The sequence below is a fragment of the Protopterus annectens genome, chromosome 14.part0 (genome assembly GCF_019279795.1).
Source record: "Protopterus annectens isolate FY-2018-M chromosome 14.part0, PAN1.0, whole genome shotgun sequence".
Lineage (NCBI taxonomy): Eukaryota > Metazoa > Chordata > Ceratodontiformes > Protopteridae > Protopterus > Protopterus annectens.
Window position 1 is genome coordinate 13189383 of NC_056748.1, and position 12855 is coordinate 13202237.

General features: G+C 37.6%; 1 protein-coding gene across 1 annotated transcript in view; it reads left to right on the forward strand.

The window, feature by feature from the left end:
- Nucleotides 1-12855, forward strand: part of LOC122788835 — an 829367-nt gene that overhangs the window by 469457 nt on the left and 347055 nt on the right. Inside the window, exon 4 of the mRNA XM_044055713.1 lies at nucleotides 11419-11496. Within this exon, the coding sequence (XP_043911648.1) occupies nucleotides 11419-11496 (78 nt within the window). The remainder of the gene's footprint in view (nucleotides 1-11418; nucleotides 11497-12855) is intronic.

The following is a 12855-nucleotide window of genomic DNA, read 5'->3' on the forward strand; positions in this document are numbered from 1 at the left end:
AGTACAATGCCCCTTTTGGGATGTACCTTACCAGACACCTGCAGCAACTGGAAAGACCCCAAAAGTACCTCACCAAGAGGATCAAAGGGCTCATACAGATGCCATATGCTGCCCGGTTAAAGAAACTCCAGCTCTACTCATTGGCATACCGCCTGCTCAGAGGCGATCTGTGCCTGACGTATAAAGCCATGTCCAACCCGGAATTAATGGACATGCTGCACCTCAGAAAATCCAAATCCCATCGAGCTAGCCGAGAGACTTGAACCTCAGCACTGAAATAAATAGGACATGCTGGAGGGACAGATTCATAACCCAGAGGCTCCCTTCACTCTGGAATAAAATCCCAGTCCAGGTTAGGCAGAGTCCCACATTGACTCTCTTCAAGAGGAATCTTGATGAGTGAATGGGAGATCGTAGGTTTACCCCGGCTATCACTTCTGTGTCACTGTTAGACAGAGGCACAGTATACTAACCTCAAAAAAAGGCATAGCAAAATTAATTTAAAATGGGTGGCGAAAGCCAAACACACTCTGGCTAGGCTTATAAATGCCCTAGGGCAGATAGCCTTGTATGAACCTATGAACCTATGAACCTATAATAAAAAACAGTAAACACTTTCATACATATGCACTTACCTTAACCCGCACCCTAACCCTAAGGTCAGTAACTATTGCACATTCACGCTCAGAAGCTATACCAGACAAGGGACCACACTACACTGCAGAACACGGCAAAGCAATGAAGCAGTCAAGCGACTTCTTTCCCAGGGAAAGAATTCGCTGAACAGCCGCTTCGCTGTTTTGCCTGTTCGCTCTATATGTGTCTACGAAAACGCATTTGACAAAATGCATTTTCGTCATTCTAATAGGAACCCTAATTTTTATGTTTTCATGTTTTCATCTAAGCATATTGTAACATCAGAAAATTGTATAATTCTGAAAAATGTTGCATGTGAAGGAGAAAAATTTGATACTGTGATTCGTCTCTTTCAAAAATGTGTCAAACAGTTCCTTCTTATAGAAAAGAACAAATTGTCCACAAATATAAAACCACATTATAAAACCATTTTGAATGTTACAAAAATTGCTCTCCAAGTCATCCTTAACTTGGTTAGCAAGGGACAATGCAAACCTTGCCCCCATGGCTATACTACTAATTCATTTATATGCAATATTTCTGTCACAATAAATATTTATGTTCCAAAACAATTCTAAAAAAAGTGCACACAGTGCTACTTTTATTATTAGAGTAATAAGTTACTTTACTTAAATTATTCACCATTTATTCCTGTGTCATTTGTGCCATTTGGTTATATAGTGAGACCACATCCATATTTACTAAAACCAAACTCTCAGAAAGGGAGTCTCTACTGACTGCAATTTGTCAAGAAAATTATATCTTTGATGTAAGAGTTTATCTGTGTGACATACTGCCCCCAAATAGTGTCTAAATATTGAGAGATGCACTCAATCTTAGAGTCATCAGTGCTTATTATTGGGCAAAATGGGTGATTTCATTTCCATCTTGTGAAATTTTGGAATGCTAAAAATGTACCTATCATAGGATGACTACAAACCAAGAAGTTGTAAATGTCATCCACTTGTAATCCCCAGACAAGGTCATCATTTACACTGTATCAGTTTGTATTCTGTGTTAATATCTCTTGTGATGTCTTCATAGTCTTTCTCTTTTAAAGTAAGCACAACATTGCTTCTCTGTAGTTGGAATTATTCATAATTACAACACCTCCCTCTTGTCTGCCTTCATAAATCTCATACCAAATTCTTAAGCTTCCTTTAAAGTACTTTTGTCGTCTTCCAATATCCTGTAAAATGGTCTTTCTACTGGTATTTTCAGTAGCTGTCTTATCTCAGTCTCACATTTGTTTTCAACTGCCAAAAAAATATTGTTGAGGAGGTTTCTCCAAATACACACACACACACACACACACACACACACACACACACACACACACACACACACACACGCGCAAACAAATACTCATGCATGGCCACACACACACACTCATGCATATATTAACATGCAATGAGTGTGTATGCAAACTCACACACACATATACACACACACAGATACCATCCCTCTCTTTGTCTCTCTGCAGCATTATATAAAGTGGAAGGTGTTAATCAAAGAACAGCCCTGCTGTGATAATTGCATTTTTAGTTAATTTCTCTCTTGCGTTCTTTATTTTTATTTACTTAAAGTTTTTTAATTTGGTTGGTGTGCTGGTCAAGGGACCCTTTTCAGGCATGTCTTGAGCCTTAAGTGAGGCAGCATGCAAGGAGTAAACAGTTACAAATACAAGCAATAAATAATTAATTAATAATTAAAAAATGTGCATAAATACAAAGCAAAGATAATGTAGTGAAATAGTACACAGATTTCAGGTGTGAAAATTCCAACTGTTATCAGGTAATAATGAAATGTTACAAATATTTTACTTATGTATAATATTCTCCAACACAGTGTAACTGCCAAGCATTTGTGGTATATTTCAAGGTTTTAACTGAAGTAGGGTCACCTGTGAATAAAGAAAGGTGCATATAAAGTTACAGCACAATACTGAAGCTAGAGTGCAGTAGTACTGACTTCCAGAAACAGAAGTTTAGTGTGAATGCTGCAGAGTGAATGTTAAACAGATTGACACCAGCGTTTTATGCTGGAGATCTTGGGCTAAAGTCCCAAATGAGAGAAAATATTATGCTTTCACATCTATGATTTCAACTGTGCCTAAGCAGTGGGCTTTCTCTGTGTGTGTATGTGTATGTGTGTGTGTGTGTGTGTGTGTGTGTGTGTGTGTGTGTGTGTGTGTGTGTGTGTGTGTGTGTGTGTGTGTATGTGTGTGTGTATGTGTGTGTGTGTGTATGTATGTGTGTGTGTGTGTGTGTGTGTGCATATGTATGTGTGTGTTTATGTGTATGTATGAGTGTGTGTGTGTGTGTGTGTGTGTGTGTGTGTGTGTGTGTGTGTGTGTGTGTGTGTGTGTGTGTGTATCTGTGTGTTTATGTGTATGTATGTGTGTGTGTGTGTGTGTGTGTGTGTGTGTGTGTGTGTGTGTGCGCATGTGTGTGTATCTGTGTGTTTATGTGTGTGTGTGTGTGTGTGTGTGTGTGTGTGTGTGTGTGTGTGTGTGTATGTGTGTGTGTGTGTGTGTGTGTGTGTGTGTGTGTGTGTGTGTGTATGTGTGTGTTTGCATATATGTGTTCGTAATTTGACATTGATCACCATGTTGGGGGTTTCCTAGCTGAAAAGCTAAAACTCTTAAGAGAAAACATAACATCTCTTCAGACAGAGGCTCTTGTTGGTCCAGCAGCTGTGCCACCAGTACAGCACGCTGGATGTCTTGAGTTTGAATCTCAAATGAGAGCCAATATTATCCTTTCACTTATATGATACCAACAGTGCCTAAGCAGAGGGCTTTGTGTGTGTGTATGTGTGTGTGTGTGTGTGTGTGTGTGTGTGTGTGTGTGTGTGTGTGTGTGTGTGTGTGTGTGTGTGTGTGTGTGTGTGTGTGTGTGTGTGTGTGTGTGTGTGTGTGTGTGTGTGTGTGTGTGTGTGTGTGTGTTTGTAATTTGACTGTAAGACAGAGTGATGAATGTCAGTGAGGACATAAAAAAGGAGCAGAGTTAAAAAAAATATATTTTTGGAATGTCACAAATAGCTGGCCTTATGCATAGGTCAACTAGGGCGCCACTCTCACAAGGGGCGCTTTTCCAGTATTTATTTTTTTATAGTAAAGAAGTGATTTCTTTAAAATATGTTGAATGAATACAGAAAAGAAATGAAGGTTAAGACAAACTGTAAGAAAAATTAAGAAAAAAGTAATCTGCATAGTGTAGGTAGAACAGGATTGGGGCACCAGGTGGTGTGTGTGTGTGGGGGGGCATTGTGGGGCCCTTTTGCCTAGGGCACCAGTTGACCTAAGGCCAGTCCTGATGTCACATAAGGAAATGAAGGGTGAATGTAATATTTCCCATACTCAAAGCTTCCAAAAAGCATTAACTGAAACCCTATTAAAATCTTGAATCTGTTCATGCAAATAAAGTCAACTACTGTCTTTCCCTCCTCCTTTTTCTATTCACTAACTACTCCCTTCTGCACAACTTGTCTTAACTCTTCTCATCTTACTCTTCTGTTTACTCACCTGCACTTCTCCATACTGTTTCTCTTCCTGCAATTCCTTTTTTTTGTAACTACCTTTAACTGTTATTAGTTTTCTCTCTTCTGCCTACTGATGTACCACCATTGTTTGTACCACAGATTCCGTGTCTTTTGTCATGTACTTAATCAAACTAGAACTGTGTCAGTCTTGTATATAAAAACATCATGTGTTTAAAAACCTCTTGTAATTAGTATTATTCTCTGTTAATAAATGTCAAAATAAATAAATTAATTAATTAATGTAGTAAGGAAAAGAGCGTGTATGGCCTAAGTTGGTGCAGAGAACATGTATTAGTGGAAAGTATTGGAAAGTACTGTACTGACTAACTTAGGGTGTTTCAATAAGAATTGAAATGTTCCAGGACTGCTTAATGTATGGGAAAGTGTTGGGGTATGGGAAAATGTTGGGGGGGTGCTATTGCACAGCATATGTGGAACATTTATAGCTAGTACTGTCATGAAGCTCCTATTTTAGTTTAAATCTCAATGACTTGTATCTTGTCTCACATCTCATTTCCTTAGAAACATGTTATAGTACAATTGTTATACAATTATTGGTACAATGTTATAGAAGGACTTCACTATTTCTTTTTATTATTTATTTTTTTGAAACATGGTGTGAGCAGTGTCACAAACTCCACACCTGTCATCTTAGTTTAGACAACTCTAAGGTGACAGGTGCGGAATTTCACTCAAGGTTCATTTAAAAGCTAGGGTTACTATGTGCAATTAAGCAATTCATAAGACATAATAGAAAAAGGGTTGCTCTAGCAGTGATTGGGAATCCGCTGTCTTTCTTTAATGAAATGCAGGGCTGCTCCCTGAATGGAAAAGGACTAGTAAAACAACACATCAGGGTGAGACCGGAATAAGGTGCCCTGGAAGCAGTGGTGAGTTGCTTACAGACTAATTAGTGGGCTTTTAAACTGCTTGAAGACATTTGCCACTATATATTCATTATGAAGAGAGAAGTTAAGTGAAGGATGAAAATGAAGTCTGACATATTGATATGTGGACTACTGGGGGATCTTGTTGCCATGGTAGAAAATGTTGATAGAATGAGTGTCACTGCATTTCTAGGGAATATAAAATAACATTACAGCAGAACTGAAGGAATTTAGTTGTTGTTTGTTATTCATGAAACATGTACAGATTGAAGCAAAGTCCTTTTGAAGTTTTAATTCAAATCATTGAGTGAGGGAGATGAGCAGCACAGAAGCATGTTATCAGCATAAAGTAAACTAAAGTTAGGTGAGACAGTATTAGAGATGTCATTAATAATGACAGAGAAAAGTATTTGATCAAGAAACAGTCCTTGGAGACACCTGTGAAGAATGGACCAGTGGAGAAAATGTGGTCACTATTTATTTATTTTTATTTTAACATTTGTTTATCGGGAAAGTCCAACTGGGACAAAGTCCATTTTCAGCAGAGGCTCAGGGAGAAATGCTGCAGACACGTGTCTTTGGAATGTGGGAGGAAACCGGAGCACCCAGAGGAAAAATGCAAACTCTGCACAGAAGGCACCGCAGCTGAGAATCGAAGCAGAAAACTTGTTGCCATGAGGTTACATTGCTAACCGCAGCACTAATACACCACCCATTTAGAATGGAAGAGGTATAATTTGAAAAGAAGTTGGTCACCAGGAGTGTACATTAGAATAAATTTAACAAAGCAATACTTTTTGAAGCTTCTGTCACCCCATTAGCCTGATTAGTCTGATATGCAAAGCTATGGAACGCATCATCATGGACCTAATAAGCAAGGATATAGGGAATCTCCAAACACTGGATCCCACACAGTTTGGTTTTGTGAAGGGTAGATCATGCCTGCTCAACTTGGTCAACTTCTTTGAGTCAGTCGCCAGAGCTGTGGATGAAGGCAAGGTGGTTCATACAGCCTACCTTGATCTGGCTAAGGACTTTGATACCATTCTCCACTCAGGAATCATAGAAAAACTCACTAAGCTTGGCATTGACCCCTATATCAGTAGGTGGGTTGCAAACTGGCTCAAAGATAGAACCCACAGTGTGAAAGTAGTTGGCTCCAAGTCACATTGCTGATTAGTCACGAGTGGAGTCCCACAAGGTTCGGTTCTGGGTCCTCTCCTGATTGGTATCTACTTCTCTGAAGTCCAGGCCAACATGAAGGGACTCTGGCTGACAAAGTTTGCAGATGATTGCAAGTTAGGAGCTATTATTAACTCCCCAAGTGATATTGACATCCTACAGAATGGCCTCACTGTGACCAATGACTGGTGTCAGAACCATGGCCTTAAGCTCAATGCCAAAAAATGTGTCATCATTCCCTTTGGGAAAAACCCGGTTCCCATGAATTACCACACTGATGGTAGTCCACTGAACACAAAATATTATAAGAGATCTGGGAACACAGGTTGACAGCAACCTCTCTTTTGATCACCACATTGCCACTGTGGTCATAAAGTCCTTAGTTTTGTATATAAATGTTAGCTTCAGTTTAATTCATTACTCTGTAAAGGCTGGTTGGCCGAGGCGCTACAAGGTTATAGTGTGAGGATACATTGATTTCTGTGTTTTTACAGTTATATGTCATTGTCAATATACCAATTGCTATACCAGTTTGTTGGTTCGTTTAATTGTGGATCTGCTTCATTGATGCTGCTGATGGATTTCTGCATTCGCTGAATAAATTTTACTTCTTTTATTCCAAGAAGTGGAGTTCCTGGCATTTTGTGGTTTTTATAATTTGATATCTTGGTGGTTCGTGGATTTTTTATGGCCAGTGACTCTTTTGCTTCTTTACCCCGCGTCTTTCAAGAAGTGGGGATGGATCTATCATGCTGTGAAAGTGAGAATAGAAGTTTAACAACTATTAATAACACCATTGCTGAACAAGAAAAGGCTAACATCTCTGGTAGCTAAACTGGTGAATTGCAATCTAGTGTGTTGAAGGAATGGGACAAAAATAGATCAGACCAGAATGTTAACTTGTTTGCCGCAATTGGGAAAAGGACAGAAGTGTCTAACCAACTGGCGGTACAAGAACTGTGTGCACAAATAGAAAAATTGGTATATAAAGAAACATCTGTTTTTTACAATATACATAGTTTGCAACATTATCAAGAACTGGATATCACCGCCAGAGGATTGCATACTGTTAAAAGTCCATCTACCCCTTTTACATTAAGTGATGAACAAGAACGCATATTTCATGAGCGCTGGACAGCGGCAACTCATAGGTGTAGTAGTGAGTGGGTGGCAATCCTTATAGAAAGAGATATGCTGAAACGAAATATGTTGAAAGCAGAGACTAAAAAGTTATGTGCTGAGATGGTAAAACATACTTCAAATTCTTCACTTGAAAACTTTTTAAATGACATTAATAACAGATTAGTCTCCTATGAAAAAGAACTGCTTAATCGCAAGAAAATTAAGCTTCAGAGAGACTTGAGGGACTATGGTAATAAGAAAGCTTTTTTGCTCTCTTCCAGTCATAAACCCAAATGTCACAAGGTTCAATTTCAAAAAGAACAGGAAGGGCTAGAACGGCATTCTAGCTTCTATATATCGGCGGAAAGTGTGGCTCTTCAGCGGAAGAGCGAGAAGAAGAACAGTTTCCTGGTTTGCCAGCATCTCAACAAGGGGGATCATTTCAAAGAACTTTTCGTGGGCCAGTCAATAATACGGGAACCAAGAAGAGAACATGGTTTGGACATGGGGGTAACAGGGAACAGAACCATGGACCCTACAGTAAACGAGGAAAATGGACATACTAATCAGGTATGGTCTGATGGTTCAGACCCCTATGTTGTCAATCTTTCAGGATATGTGTTTAATGATAATCAAATGGCCGTGTTGAATAGGGGTTTAAAATTTATCCCCATGGTCATTCCTAGACTATATGAACTAAAAAGTGAAATTTTCAAACTTGTTAGAAAAATGCATATAAAGGAATATTTTTTGAAACTAGAAATATTGAAAATGTAGTATTAAATGAGGATAGTGATTCAGAATCTAATGAAAGTTTCTATTCCTGTAACTCTGATACGGACACGAATGATTATAGTAGATTAGATACTTCTAATATCAGGGTTAATAGTAATTTCATGCCACCTACGAAGAATGATAATATTTTGCGCTTCAATACAAGTAGAATATTATATTAGATTAGCGCTTTCACTACTAGAGCTTCTTCAGATCTCAAACAACAAGACATATACTTCTTCAGATCTCAAACAACAAGACATAATATAATATTCTATTTGGCCAATTGTGTAATATAATATTCTATTTGGCCGATTGTGATTTCATGAATAAACCAGTGTATGTTTTACTTTAACCTGCTTCGCTCCGTTTCTACCACTTTTGGATCCTGTCATTTATATTCACAATTCTGGAAAGGGAGCGTTTACTTGGTGGTTTGGCAGTAATAACTTTCGTATGAATATATAAAAGAATTAATTCATTTCTGCTTGGTCAACAATATTTTTGAATTTGATGGCAAACTTTATCAACAGTTACAGGGTACAGCAATGGAGGAGGCTTTCGCGCCTATGTATGCCAACCTTTTTATGGGGTTGGTTGAATATAGCCACATTTATAGAAGCTCATTTTATAATCAATTTGTTATAAATTACTTTAGATATATAGATGATTTGATATTTATTTGTAAGGGTGGAAGAAATGAAGTAACACATTTTATTAATTATTTGAACAGCAGTAGATTTTTGATTAAATATGATGGCTTGCAGGAAGGGAGAATTGAAGGTAACATTATAACCAGAATATATAGAAAATTCGACAAGCCTAGTCATATACTTTATGCTAATAGTTGACATCCTGCACATACAGTACAATCACTTACATATAGTGAAATTTTAAGAATTAAGAGGTTATTTACAGATATAGAAGAGGCTAAAGAAGAAGCCATTCAAGTTAGTGATATGTTCATTAAGAGGGGCTACTCAGAACAACTGGTTCTAGAGAGTTATAATAAAGTGTTTGGGCAGAAAGCAATGAGATATAATACTAGATATAGAAATGTTACAAGGACTAATAACAAAAAAGAATGGGATTTGGAACAAATTTTAGTCTTTGTATCGAAATACAGTAAGTAGAGGTGGTGAAGGTGAATGAGTTTAAGTACTTGGGATCAACAGTTCAGAGTAATGGTGAGTGTGGAAGAGAGGTGAAGAAGAGAGTACAGGCAGGATTGAGTGGGTGGAGAAGAGTGTCAGGAGTGATTTGTGACAGACGAGTACCAGTAAGAGTGAAAGGGAAGGTCTAGAAGAGGGTAGTGAGACCAGCTATGTTATATGGGTTGGAGACAGTGGCATTGAGAAAAAGGCAGGAGTCAGAGCTTGACGTGGCAGAGATGAAGATGTTAAGATTTGCACTGGGTGTGATGAGGATGGACAGGATTAGGAATAAGTATATTAGAGGGTCAGCCCAGGATGGAAGGTGTGGAGGCAAAGCCAGAGAGGCAAGATTACGTTGGTTTGGACATGTGCTGAGGAGGGATACAGAGTATATTGGGAAAAAAAGATGCTAAGGATGAAGCTGCCAGGTAACAGGAAAAGAGGAAGGCCTAAGATAAGGTTTATGGATGTAATGAGAGAGGACATGAAGGTGGTTGGTGAGACAGAGCAAGATGCAGAGGACAGGAAGAAATGGAAACAGTTGATCTGCTGTGGCGACCCCTAACGGGAGCAGCCGAAAGAAGAAGAAGAAGAAGAAGATCGAAATACACAATTTTTTCAAATGAATTGCAGAAGATGCTAGTTAGCTTCTGGGATATAATAAAGAGAGATATTCCTTTCCTGAAGAATTTACAACTTAAATTTTCCTATAAAATAGGAAGGAATCTTAAAAATATCTTGGTACATAGCATCTAGAAGAGACCAAATGAAGTAATAAAAAATCTAAGTTTAGATATAGGTACTAAACCATGTGGTAAATGCTCAATATGCCAATATATAACTAAAACTTTTGAAGAAATAAATGGTAAAAAAATTCAGATGAAAGGCAGTTATACATGTAAAAGCGTAGGTGTTATCTATGCTATTAGATGTGAATGTAATTAATGGTATGTGGGAGAAACGAAAAGAAGTTTAGCTGAACGAGTCAAGGAACACATAAGAGATATAAAAAATAGTAAAATGGTTAGTCCTTTGGGAGAACATAATTATGTTGAACATGGAGGGGTTCCTTTAAAATTTAAAGTTACAGTATTGGAACAAATTAACTCCAATTATGTAAGTGAAAACAGGATAAAATATCTTTTGAGAAAGAATGAATCTATCTTTATTTTAAAATATAACACTTTACAACCCACTGGTTTAAACAGGGAATGTAATTGGAAGAGTTTTTTATAATGCTCATGTATTACTGTTTTTTAACTTGTGTTCAAGTTTTGAATGTGAAATGTAATTTTTATTAATTGGAATAATCATTTAATTCATTGAATAATTAGTTTTGTATATAAATGTTAGCTTCAGTTTAATTCATTACTCTGTAAAGGCTGGTTGGCCGAGGTGCTACAAGGTTATAGTGTGAGGATACATTGATTTTCTGTGTTTTTACAGTTATATGTCATTGTCAATATATCAACTGCTATACCAGTTTGTTGGTTCGTTTAATTGTGGATCTGCTTCATTGATGCTGCCAATGGATTTCTGCAGTCGCTGAATACATTTTACTTCTTTTATTCCAAGAAGTGGAGTTCCTGGCATTTTGTGGTCTTTATAATTTGGTATCTTGGTGGTTCGTGGATAAAGAAGTTATGTACTCACCATAACGTTCCATGTTTGTAGTCCATCTCGCCCTTCATTCTTACGAACCCACCCTCCTACCCCCATCCATGTATCCTTGGAGGATCTGGAGACAAGATAGTATCTATCTTCTGTAGGGTGGAGACCTTTCATCTTTGTTTTTCCTTGTGGAAATACCTTGTATCACTTTTTAGACAGCAGCAAACAAGATTTGTGGATTCTTACTTGTGCACTATGGGATACCAACCTTGCCACGAGCCAACTGAGGGACTTCGAGCTTTGTAATTGGCTGAGTCGGAGCTGAGGATCAGCTCCGAACCCATATGTAAGAATGAAAGGCGAGATGGACTACAAACATGGAACGTTATGGTGAATACATAACTTCTTTTTTATGTAACTAAATGTCATTTGTTGCTTGAGTTCTGTAGATAGTATATATTCATATATTAGAGAAATGTAACATCTTTATCTACTTTTTCTTCTTCTAGAGCCAGCAAGTATTTTCTGATGGCAGTTTCAGTGATGCCACAGTGGAAGTGGACCTACAGGCAACTGATACAAATAATGTAAGTGCAGATTTCATAGGAAATATATTAATAATAATAATAATAATAATAATAATAATAATAATAATAATAATAGTTAACTAGGTTGGCCTTCTGGACACATAGTACCTTTTCTGAGATGATCTGGCAGCAATGTTTGGTTAAGTGACTTGCGCATGGTCACACAGTAGGGGAATGAGGGCTAAGAGAATCAAACTCTGTACCACAGGAACTACATCTCACGGTTTTACATTGCATTACATACTATAATGTGGCACAAGGAGGCAATTTGTCAATTTAGTTTGCCTGTTTGAGTGCATCTTATTTATAGAAGTATAATTTGTAAACTGGATAATGTAAACTGGATAATAATTAAAGTGAAGTATCAGTTAAGCATCTCAGCATTTTCTATGGGACAATTAATCTTAATTACATTTCTTTGTAAACCATTTTTAATTCATTCATTCATTTTACACTTACCTGTTTAATCCAAGTCAAGGATGTGGAAGGGCCAGAGCCTATCAACACACACACCAGGTGCAGGGCAGAGAAACGGACATTGTATATAGTACTACCCCATCTCAGAAATGTGTGTGTGTGTGTGTGTGTGTGTGTGTGTGTGTGTGTGTGTGTGTGTGTGTGTGTGTGTGTGTGTGCTTGTCTGCATGCGCGCATGTGTGCTGTGGATAGGTGCTAGTTATAGTTATTGCTTTCTGCTATTTTAATAAACCCATGACAGTTTAGCCTTAGGGACTGCAATAACAGTTACACATCTAATGGCAGGAGCAGTTATTGTTCATATGTCTTTATACTTACATTTAGGTTTTAAATTGAGATCTATGCTATGTGCACATCATAGCATTAATTGTCAACCTACTAAATAACTAATTTCAGAAATGTAACATCTCATTGTAGTTCATTCCAACGAGAGCACATAACTCATGAAAGCTTTTCCTTCTGACAATGTTGGTATAAGCCTGGTGTTTTACACATCTAAATGAGGGTATATTGGGGAACAAAGCCCTTCTGTTGCCTACAAAAACTGTTGCCTTACTTTGTTTGGGGTGATTTCCGATGAGTTGTTTTATGATGGAATGAATGTGTCACAAGCTTTCCTGAATCTCTCATTTCCTACTTTATAGAATGGTTTGATATACAACATGACCCTTGTTGAAGCTTTAAATATGAAGAAGTAATATCTTATTTTTGCAGGAGAAAAAATGACGCTAGAAAATCCATCATATAATAACTATGGTGGTATATTAATCTCTTTTGCTCCAAATGAGGCTTATTTCTTCAAATATGATTTTGTTGCTCAGAACTCATCTTTACAGCATCCCTAATTTGTGCGCAAACCTATGAATAATACAACTATGAAGT